The sequence below is a fragment of the Acipenser ruthenus genome, chromosome 7 (assembly GCF_902713425.1).
Source record: "Acipenser ruthenus chromosome 7, fAciRut3.2 maternal haplotype, whole genome shotgun sequence".
NCBI classification, from domain to species: Eukaryota; Metazoa; Chordata; class Actinopteri; order Acipenseriformes; family Acipenseridae; genus Acipenser; species Acipenser ruthenus.
In genome coordinates, this window is record NC_081195.1 from 12,256,380 (window position 1) to 12,268,610 (window position 12,231).

The 12,231-nt window shown below is 38.0% G+C and overlaps 1 protein-coding gene across 9 annotated transcripts in view; it reads right to left on the reverse strand.

Moving 5' to 3' along the window:
• LOC117415618 (zinc finger MIZ domain-containing protein 1-like) overlaps positions 1–12,231 on the reverse strand; it is a 154,540-nt gene that overhangs the window by 54,409 nt on the left and 87,900 nt on the right. For all 9 annotated transcript variants that reach the window (XM_059026386.1, XM_059026385.1, XM_059026384.1 and 6 more), the window contains one exon: positions 7,562–7,681. In XM_059026386.1, the coding sequence (XP_058882369.1) occupies positions 7,562–7,630 (69 nt within the window). In that variant the 5' untranslated portion in view covers positions 7,631–7,681. The remainder of the gene's footprint in view (positions 1–7,561; positions 7,682–12,231) is intronic.

The following is a 12,231-nucleotide window of genomic DNA, read 5'->3' on the forward strand; positions in this document are numbered from 1 at the left end:
ACAGTGTCTCTTTTTTTCTGCTTCGTTAAAATGTCTTAGATAACTAATTTCCCTTGGTTTAAACTCTTCTGATGACTTCCCTTGGTTTTCAAAGCATTCATTTAAAGCAGCATTAATATTACTTTAAACATGTTTTATATAAATCAGCACAATGTCATAGTATTGCGGTCAATTACTATCATAATTTTACTTTGAAAACGAAAAAAAAAGAAAAAGGTTGTGTGGAAAGTTTCATATATTCAATAACTACTGACTTCCTGTTCCTTCAGTTTTAAATTTACCTTACCCTCATCCCATCGCAGAATGGATGAATGTGTTCCTGTGAAGAACCTTTAGGGGGCAGCACAGATTGGGCTTTCTGTAGCAAGTTCTGTCCATATTGTTTTCATGGGTTTCATTTGATATGTACAAGGTGTGTGCGGTGAAACCAGGACTTGTTGTTTCAATATGACTGAATATTGTTCATGTATTTAGCCTAAAACCTGCTATCGGTCAATAGCTTGGTCCAAAATCAGAATGGATAAACCAAATTTTTACTGGTCTCACCTTATACCGAGCAACAGAGTAAGGCTGCGAAAAACAAACAAACTGCAAAGTCTTGTTAATAATGTTTGCTATTACTTGTGCTTGAAAAACAGAGCCTGTACCACATCCTGTGTGAAGGGTACTGTGCTGGCAGTGCCATTCTACAGACAGCATTGACCCTGTCTACTCTGTGGATGAGCTGAAGCAAAGTTTTGTCACTGCCGGGGTCAGATCCCAGCTATCAAACTTCACCTCCAGCATAGACCCCTTTTACAATCTCACATGTCTATTGAAAGGTCTATCCAGAATTTTAAAAGTGACTTTTACTACTCAAGCTTAGCACTGTGATAACAGCCAATTCTTTAAAAAAAAAAAAAGTACTGTGATTATTCATTGAACCCAAAACTCAAAAAATCCACATGACAGTTTCAAAAGGTTTCAATAAAAAAAATCTGTACAAAATGTGTTTCTCTTGCACTTCATTTACTCTTTGTGCTGTAACAACTAAATATTTGAGACAGCAGAACTGTTTGAGACATGTAGAGGTGTATTCAAGTGATTTACATTTTAAAACAGAAGTGCTCTGTCTGCAGAATTTAAACAGTTTCACAATCCATCTACAGTACGACAAATTTGAATCCTAAACCTCTATCCTCCCCCGTTATAGTGTGGTAATTATAATCCATCCAAGATGCAGGGTTTCTATAGGATCACCTTTTTAATTAAAACTAACAGCTGGATCTGATTGCAATATTTCCTTAATCATTTTAATTACTGGAATATTCCAGTCTGTCACGAGGGGAGGAAAGTAAGTTAATTGTTCTTATCTCTCTTGATAAGCATTTTGCTTTCCTTGAGAGAGAACGATCCCTGCTGAATGTGTGTATTGGTGGTCTAATTGGCACAACATAAATGATACTTCTTTGTTATGTTATTATATTCATGGTTAGAAGTCTGCATAGTCTATCACACAGAGAACTGCCACCATCAGTGAGGTACTAGCTTGCTTTGGAAGGATTACATTTATTAATCCATGTAGGTCTTCTATTATGGTACTGTTGGTAACATGAGTTTTGTTTAAATTAAATTAGCTTGTTTACACGTAAGCAACTGGTTTAAATTTACATAAACTACTTTAGGAATAACCTCTTATTTTTCAAAAAAATGTGTGTTAGCCAGTCACTTAAGAAAATATTTACTAGCCACTTTTTTTTTTTTTTTTTTTTTTTAAATAGTCATCCTTTAAAATAAACAATGTCCCCAAGTCCCCAGTCTATTAACTGTCCCAAGAGTAAATATCCTTTAACTGCTACTTAATAAATAAAAGACTACACTGTGGGTTGCTTTAAAAGCGGTTTTATTTTATAAACCACTGTTAATTTTAAAGTATATCTTGTAGTACTAAATTGATTCACATCATATTAGGCCTTTTTTTTCAATATTGCCATAATACAGACTTATCCTTGTAATTTTCCAACCTCATTCTCATTCTCCTCCCTCTCCCTCAACAGTATTACCTCCACGCAGCTCAGTTTTTTCTGTCAGAAGGAATGACCCCAAGGGAGCTTCTTAAATTAATGTCAGATGACTACATCTGCCGCAATAATGACAAACCTGAGCTACCACGGAAAACAGCTTGTTCATTTTGGATGAAAAGAAAATACAATACAGTGTGGTTATTTTTTCTCCTATAAAATTAATAGATCACACAATGAAAATGTATTGTTGATTGTGTTAGTTATGCTTCAGCCTGTGTTAAAGCATTCCTATTCAGGTGTGTGGAGATGCTTCCATTTTGTAAACAGAAATGGGTATACTCATTTTCATGTTTTGAGAGCAGTTACTATGGGCCTATCATTTTAGTTAATTTTTAGCTGAATCTTTAGGACTTGATGGTCAAATTGGACTAGTGCAATCCATAGCTTTAAAACAAAAGAAGTGGCAACAAAGGGGAAAAAAAAGAAATGCTCTTAATAAATTATAAAATAATTAAAGAAAAGCGATACCAGACAAGACAAAGTCAAGCTTATACATGTTGACCAATGTAATTCTGTTTAGTATTCACGTTTCAAAGAGGTTTGTAAATCTTCAGCCAAGGGATACAGATTTAAGTAAAAGAATGAGAAAGTGAATTGGAAAGAAGGGGAGAAACAACCTCATGGTGACCTTAGCCTGTAACCGGATCCAGCAATGTCTGACAAAGAGGCCAACAGATGACCATTTATAGAGGCTGTGGGAGACGGGAGAGGGCATACAGCTTTGCCCTGTGGTAGGGGGTTCCTGTAACCACACGTGCTGCATCTGTGTAAAGAGGCCACGAAAAGGAGTTTCCAATTCCTTACAATTTCCTAATGCCTGCTTCAAACTTCTGTTTTAAATTATGTTGAATGCAGCCAATTAGAAAGAATCCATCTAAAATGTTGGAGCCAATTGCTATAAAGGGCATAATGGATACAACATTTGGTCTACATGCATTCTATGTCGGTTGTCAGTTGTTTGTCATTTAAATAACAAGTACAAGACAAATAGGTAATGTACAACATACCCATTTGCAGGAATCCTGACACTATTTAAAGTGATTTGTAATTCATTCAGTTTCTAAAGTAAAGATAACATTGACATGCTAAGAACATTAAATATAGGCTACAGTATATGTGAAAAAGTGTATGGGATAGTTTAAATTCTTTGGAACTGTTTGAACTAAATGGTTCAGAAGTGGTTAAGGCTCAATTCAAAGTTTTTTTCAGGATTTTAATCTGATATGTCTGGAGGTTGAGGGTAATTAGGTTGGAGAACTCAAATTTGAACAAGCAAAACCTTTTCTGTTTCCGTCTCTTTAACAAGCCAGAGGATCAGACAAGCACTGACTTTTTAATTGTTTTTTTTCTTTGTTTTTTTATTATTATTCTAACTTGCACATACAATATAACTGTGCATAAATAAGTGCAGAAGTGTTATAAACTGACACACCAGATATATCATCCTTTGAATATTGTATCTATATTTTCGCATACTATTGAAGTTTATGCTGCGGTAAAGTGAATGTTCTGGTTTGACACTTTTTTCAGGGAACAAGGGCTTTTTCTTTCTTCAGATAACTGACCTACTTTTTAACCTATTGTTCAAACTGTAGTTTTGCCTTTTCCTAAAACTTAAATTTGAAAACTCTTAGTATTGGAATCTGCTCGTGCTCAGTGCATTGAGTTGCACTTGAACACAGCCACATTACTAGTTCATTAATAATCTAAGAAGTTTTAATGCTTTTGGCCAGGCACGTAAATGAAACACAAAGGGATATTATCCAGATTGTTTACTATAAAAATAATCTATAAAAAGGACAACATTGTTAACGTATATTTATTAAAACTGTCTGTGAGAGAGAGAGAGAGAGAGAGAGAGAGAGAGAGAGAGAGAGAGAGAGAGAGAGAGAGAGAGAGAGAGAGAGAGAGAGAGAGAGAGAGAGAGAGAGAGGTGGATGTGATCATACTGCAGGAGACATGGTGTCGTGCAGACCGGTCCACCCAATGTCCCTCAGACTACAGAGAGGTTATAATGCCCTCAGTAAGGGTCACTCAGGTCAGACAAGGCAGAGATTTGGGGGCATCATTGTGTGCTATCGAGAGGAGCTCACAAACGGTATCTTCGCAATAAAGAGAGGGGAGACACACATATGGCTCAAAATCAAAGATGAAATGCTACACCAACAACAAGATACATAGCTATGTGTTGTTTACATACCACCCTCAGACTCCCCCTACTTCAAAAGAGGAGGCATTCAAGCACCTCCAAACAGAAATTAGTCATTTCCAGACTCTGGGCTCTGTGCTGGTGTGTGGAGACCTCAATGCCAGGACTGGCAGAGAGGTCGAGGACATCAGCACAGAGGGGAAAGGCCACATAGAGGGAAGCGCCTCTCTGTACGACACAGCTGTGACCACCCAAAGACAGCCACGATAGTGTGGTCAATAAGAGTGGGAAGCAGGTCCTGCATCTCTGTAAAAGCCTGGGTCTGTACATAGTTAATGGCAGGACCAGGGTGGGCTCTCTGGGGAGATTCACGTATAGCTCAGCCCTAGGGAATAGTGTAGTTGATTACACCATAACAGACATAGACCCAGAATCAATAAATGCTTTTATAGTCAGGCAACAAATACCTCTAACATACCACAATCAAATAATACTACACTTAAAATGGTCAGTACAAAACACCCAAGAACAAAAGCTCCCTAACAAATTAATTAAGCTCAAACCCGCTTATAAATGGACTGAAAATTGTACTGAGGAGTTTAAAAAACATACGGGCAGTCCAGAGGCTGAAAACAGTTTTCAGTCTACAGAATATGAAACCAATAAATTTAGCAATCAAAAAACTAAATGGAATATTTGAAATAGTAGCAAAAAAAAATCAAAACATAAAAATTTTAAATACAAAAAATACAAAACACAAAAAGAAACAAAATGAAATTTGTAAACCAATGCGCGGCTGCCAGAAAGGACCTCAGACAACTGTAACAAAAAACACCACGAGCCACACAACCAGGAACTACGCCTCAGCTACAGCCAGGCTCTATAGCACTACAAAAACCTGCTACGAAAGAAAAAAGATGATTATAGATCTCAAAAATTAAATGACATTGAAGATTCAATTAAACAAAACCCCCCAAAACAACAATTGGCAATTCAAAATAGCACAATTTAGAGAAATTACTTTGAGAATCTAGATCGACCAGTTGAGGACACACTGTTCTGATCAGGCCACTATCACCCAAAAATTAAATAATTTAGCAAAAAAATCACTGGATGCCCCTATCATATGGCAGGAGCTGACTCATAAACTAAAGTCCAGGAAAGCCTGTGGCCCCAACAGCATCAGTAACGAGATGCTGAAACACAGAAACCCTAAGCTGCAGGAGGCTAAAAATATTTAACTTAATACTAAGAGCTGGGTGTTTCCCTTGGATCTGGAATCAAGGACTCATATCATAACCCCTATTCGTAAGGGTGGAGACAAATTTGACCCCAACAACTACCGAGGTATCTGCCTGAGCAGTAATCTAGGGAAGGTATTCTGTAGTATTATCAATGCCTGAATACTGGCCTTCCTTACCGAACAAACACAGTGTCTTGAGTAAGAGTCAGATTGGATTTCTACCAAACCACCGCACATCCGACCATATTTAAACCCTACACAACCCTAATCAACAAAAATGTACAACAAAAAAAGTAACATTTTTGCTTGTTTTATTGATTTAAAAAAAAGCCTTTGATTCAATTTGGACAAAGGACTATTTTATAGGCTCCTTCGAAGCGGTATAGGGGGTAAAGTCTATGATGTAATAAAATGAATGTACTCGGTGAACAAATGCGGAGTGAAAATTGGAAACAAAAGAACAGAGTTTATCACTCAAGGGCGTGGGGAGAGACAGGGCTGCAGCCTGAGCCCAACACTGTTCAACATTTACATAAACGGATTGACCACAGTGTTGGAGCAGTCTGCAGTCCCTGGTCTCACTCTCCACGATACAGAGATTAAATTCCTGCTCTACGCAGATGACCTGGTTTTGCTGTCACCCACAGAACAGGGGCTACAGCAGAGCCTGGCACTGTTGGAGCAGTACTTTCAGACCTGGGCACTGACAGTAAATCTGGACAAGACCAAAGTCATGGTATTCCAGAGGAAAGCTAGATCTCAGGGAAACAGGTACCGCTTCACCCTGGGCAATAACACCCTGGAGTACTGCTCCAGTTACACATACCTGGGTCTCACAATTAGCGCCTCATAGACATTCAGCCTGGCTGTAAAAGCATTAAAAGAAACAACACGCAGGCCTTCTATGCCATAAAGAGCCATTTCTTTAAAATCAAACCCCCAACAAGAATTTGGTTAAAAATCTTTAGCAGTATATTCCAACCTATCCTACTGTATGGCAGCGAAGTTTGCCGAGCCGAACTGGGTATTTTTCCCCTTATTATCCCAATGAAAGAGAGAGCAGCCAAATTCTGGGCCCATCTGAATCAGGCCGACACACACAGAGCTACCACCAAAAAGCCCTGCTGAGGAACCAGCTCTCCCCAGAGACAGACCCCTTGGGCCAGCTAGTACTAAAACTAACACACTGCAACGAGAACAATGACATTGTGCAGAATACAAAAAACACATCCTTTAAACAAATTGGACAAATCTCTAAAAAATAAATACATTGAAAATTGGAAAAATTATATTATATCCCAAAACAAACTAGAATGTTATCGGGCCCTTAACAGAGAAATTCAATTGGCAGATTACCTAATCATAGTTAAAAACGTGAAGGAAAGACAAACATTAACTAAATACAGACTAAAAAGTCCTGGGCAGCAAGAGAACACAGGCTGTGCTGCCACTGTGAATTAGGAGAGGTAGAAGCAGAGATGCATTTCCTGTTGTCCTTCTCTAAATACAAAGAATCAAGGGAAAAATATCTAACAAAATTCATGAGTCTAGTGCCAAATTTTATACTCCTTCCTGACACTGAAAAATTACCAATCCTTCTGGGAAAGGAGAAGCAGACGGCTGAACTGGCAGCCCAGTACGTGTCTGCGTGTCACACCCTGTGGGACAGTGGATAGAACAGGGAGGGAGGGGCGATTATATCCATGAATAAAGAAAGGAGAATCGCTGTGTTTGTAAATATGAGAGGGGGGTAATGTGTTTCTGAATGTGGGAGGGGGGATTGTTGAGTTTCTATATGTTGAGTTATTTTATTTATTTAATATGTATTTATTTTTCTCCTCTTTCACTGAGGCGTTTATTTTCTATTTTGTAATATTGTAACACACTATGCTTTGGCAATACTCAAGTCATGCCAACAAAGCAGATTTTTGAATTTTTGAATTTGACAGAGAGAGAGAGCAAGAGAGAGAGAGAGAGTGAGAGAGAGAGCGAGAGCGAGAGAGAGAGAGAGAGCGAGAGAGAGAGAGAGAGATAGCAAGTACCTGAAGTTATTTTCGAATACATGTTCATATTTATACCCAAAATGTTGAAACAAACTCTTCTTACCTGTTTTATACACAGCAGCCGGTCGTTGGTCTGCTGTATGTGCCTATCCATAGACGGTATAGTGTTCATTTTTATTGTCTCTCCTTGGATTCTACCTGAAAGCCATTAAAGTTCTCCACTCTGAAAGACAAAGAACGAAAGGGACACTCAATTATTGATGAGTTCATTGGTGGCCTGCCAATCGTATCAAAGTTCATACGATCCAGAGGCTGGTGTTTGTTATTTTCCAGGTGATAACTATAACAATTACATTCTATGTCACCTGATGGCACCTCAACAAATAGGAAGCCAAAAAACACACACTGCAAGAGCCTCCTTGGCACCTGAAGAATTTTCACTTTGTCAACACATGCAGCTACAGTATTAGCATCATTCTAGGAATGAATGGGGCGTATGGATTTTGCACAAAAAATGCACTGCATTCTAATCTGTGTTGTTTTATTATTATTAAATTGGAATGATAACTGGGTTAAGACAGACCTTTTCCGGTCCACTCACAAGCAATACTGTGTCAGACAGTCTGTGTATAGTTTAGTGTTTAGTGGGATGTAACTCAGCAGTTTTATATTCCTTACGTATTAAAACAAATGAACAGGTAGTAGTAGTATTTACACATGCAAAACTGTAATCTGCCATAAAAGCAGTAGCACTGTACTTGACCCAGTTTATCTCAGAAAAGTTACTAGATTGAAAATGGGTAAGCAATTGACTTGACAGGAAAACAGGTTTCATACACTGTTTGCATTATAAAATGGAAGAATGCACATTATCACTGTCAAACCCAATAAGCATTGCATTCAAGTTTATCAATTTTTTAAATCGCAGCATTTATTTATCACTTGATTCAACAGCAAATAAATATCCCAAACTGCAGTCCTTCAGTCATTTACAGTATCCAGTAGCTTTAAACAGGTTAGCATTAGAATGAATATGTAGAAACATGGGTGGCCAGTCTTCCTCTCTCAACCTCTGTATTTATCACCATCACACAGAGCGATCCCACGCACAGTGCCATCCAGGACTGCTGTACCACACTGATAATGCTCACTTATGGCTCCTAAACAGGAGCAAGAAATCTGCTCCACTAGACAGCTAAAGAGCTTTTATGGTACCTATTTGAACTCCTCATCCCCATACTTGAAACACAAGAGGGCACACCAGCACATTCCTCTCCATAAATTAAAACACTCATAAAACCATTGGGTGAATTTTCACCAAGATGGAATTTATTTATACTTTTAACCATCACCTGCCATTTAATGTAATAAACTAAGGAAAAGATAATACTCTTAGCAATTGGACAAGCTATCTGGTTATCAATTATCACAATATTTACCGGACACCACAGTCAACTTTGTGTTGCCCACTTGGCTTGTTGTCAACTATAAACGTTACAAGGTTACTGTAAGATAGTGAAAACAATCATAACCAAAAAAAAAAAAAAAAAAACACTTCATGTAGCTCAAGATCATTGCTGGCCTAATTTACAAGTCAAATTATAATTACTGACAACCACTACAAATAATATATTAAGGGAGATCAACAGTAAAACAGCTTCAGATGCCTGGGGTACTGATGCCTGTATTCAAAGCTGAACCTTCGTGAAGTGTGAAAATAAAAAAAAAACGTATAGCTTTTTGTACTTCTTTACTGAAACTGATCCACAACATGCAAGAGGTTCAATTCAATTATTTTTTGGGGTAATTTTCCTCAATGCAAAAAATACAGTTCTTAATTATTTCAAGCAACCTCAGTAGTACCTATAGGAGGCTGTGTGGTCCAGTGGTTAAAGAAAAGGGCTTGTAACTAGGAGGTCCCAGGTTCAAATCCCATCTCACTCACTGACTCACTGTGTGACCCTGAGCAAGTCACTTAACCTCCTTGTGCTTCATCTTTCAGGTGAGACATTGTTGTGACTCTGCACCTGATGCATAGTTCACACATCCTAGTCTTTGTAAGTCGCCTTGGATAAAGGCATCTGCTAAATAAACAAATACAAATAATAATACCTCAGGGGAAACAGTTTTCAAAACTCACAGAATTTAGTGAACATTTTCCGCACTAAAAAAAATATTCTACATAGGCGTTGAGAATTCTTTGAGGTAAGTATTCCTAGATTTACACATACAGTGCGTTTAAGTAGGAACACAAGAATGGGATCAGCGTTTCAGAATGCACATTCTGCAACAGTGTAGTTTATTGCATGGACCAGCAGGTGACTCCCTTCCCTACCAAAGCCAGGGATTCATTTTTCTTCACAAATAGCTGCTGCACTGTGTTTCTTTAAGCCTTTACAAGCTCTACAAATCCTCAGCTGCTGCTTCCTAACAGGGTGCACTCAAACCAACACTGTCTGTCTGACCTTGTGGTTATTGATTAACTATCTCCCCATTCCCTGCCATCCTTCACACCTCTGGTGGTTAGCCAAAAGATAGCTAAAGCTCTGCAGTTGTATGCTGTAGCACTTTCTCTTACACATGTAACGCTGCTTTTTAGACATGCCGTGCTTCCTTGTTCCAGGAAATGCATCCGTATCAAAACGGCATGACATTGATAACTCAACATGTTACATAGTTTTGTTGCAAGTATATTAAATCGTGTTTCTGTCTCTTCTATTACTTATAGTATAACGCGTTTCTGGTAATAGCACCAACATAAAAACAACATCCCTTAAAAGACATTGATGAATGCAGGTCAAAACAATTGTAACAACTTTATATATATTAAAAAAAAACAACACAGTTATTTACAAGTTGTAAAACTTAGTAAATACTTACACATTTGGGGTTTAGATATTAGATATAAATTCAAAAAGCATAAAAAAACAGAACCCAATGTGCCAGCTATTTCCTAATACTATATTTGGCTTAAATCTCACACATGTAAAGAGCAATCTGCTGCTTGTAGCACCGTTTATAGATGTAGGTGGCAGCCTGAGTACATTGATCTGACCCTAGTTACTCTGCATCAGTTTCACACCCCATTGGAAAAAACACGATGTGATTCAGACCTAAAGATGTTTTAGGGTATGTAGACTGTGAAAATGTAAATCATCAGATAATTAAACACTAAACCCAATTATCTTCTTCCTAAAAGGGCTCCATTTCATATTTTACAACCCATTTTATTCATAAAATCACAGCACCCAAATTACTAAAATGTAAATATGACTAAGTCAGTGTTATGGCACTGCTTTGATACAAAATATATTACAGCATGAAATAAAATTAAATCTAAATATATTGTATATAAATATATATATTCGCTCTAGGCTGTTATTTTATTGCACCCAAAGTGTGGCATAAGCTGTCAGGTGAAAGGTTCTCATAATCATTAAACACTTTGGAAAAGGAAATAGTTTTATTAAAGCTGTATTTATTATAAGCTGTTAAATGACTACAGCTGCCGGTTTTCTGCCTGTTAAATGGCCAGGCACCAAGGACAAAGCAGTATTTGTTATGCAAGGAAAGCAGGAGGCTAGAAATGTGTACTCTGCTACTCTCCATTGTTGCTCTACAAACGTGCAGTAATCCCCAGAAGACTCCATACGGCTTTGGCACTGAATATATGTGTTGCCTCCCCACTATGCAGCCTTAACAGGGTCGGGAATTAATTTATTTTATTTAATGTGGTTTGGTCTGCCATTGAGGCAGTCACCCCCAAGCAAGAGACTCATCTTTGCAGTCATGTGTTTTCAGACAAGCCAATCAAGGAGCCCTGCTGGTTCTCTCTCTCTTGCTCCCAACCTCTTTTTTTTCATGACAGCTCGCATAAGCAAGCCTACTGGATTCCTTGGGGACCCGGAGCTTGGTGCACAGAAATTGTTCAGTCATCAAGCACATCTGCAGCCTGATTAGAAAAGTAAAGGCAGCAGCGTAGGATGTAGAGCGCTCAGTCCCTACGATAGAAATCATAGGGGTGGGATCAGAAAAGGACTGAGCAATATCTCCTCTCCAACCAAGTGTAACATTTCACCAAGTCTCCAAGGCTGATCGCTGGGTGATAAAACGAGACAAAACCAGATGGGCTGTCTCTTTCACCAGTGCTCCCCAACCACCAGACAGCAGGTTAAATCCAGCCAGACGCAATGTTACTTCGTGCCTGTAGTGTCTCAAACTGGACTTCTTGTACAACGTGGAATTTAGGGCTCCTCACTTAAATCACCTCTTGTGTCATTAATATTTGAAGCAGACATCATACATAAACGATTTGCGTGTATGAATGAATAGTGTAAATATACATTTTTTTAATCACTTAAAAATAAATGCAGCAAACGTTTGCCTTATTGACGCACTACCTGTTACACAGCATTTAGGAACCTGACAGTCAGTTTAGTTTGCTTCTGGTAAATGATTCAACACACTGCATAGAGCTGCATCTTTAAAATGTCTTCAAGAAAAAGACACCAGCGTCATCAAAGATTGGACATTTTTCTACTAAAGATCACTCTGTCCAGTACAAGAAGGGTACATTTCATGTGTCTGTTGTAATTTTTACATTAATTAGTTTTTTTTTATGTTGTTTGATAATTCCCTGATGGTGAAAACAGAATGTCTTTATAAGGTGGAGATACATAACTAAACATTCTACAATTTAGCATGTACTGTTTTTCAGGTAAGCATTTAAATATTTAGGAACAGTTGTTGTAGAATAACTAGAGAAAATGATAC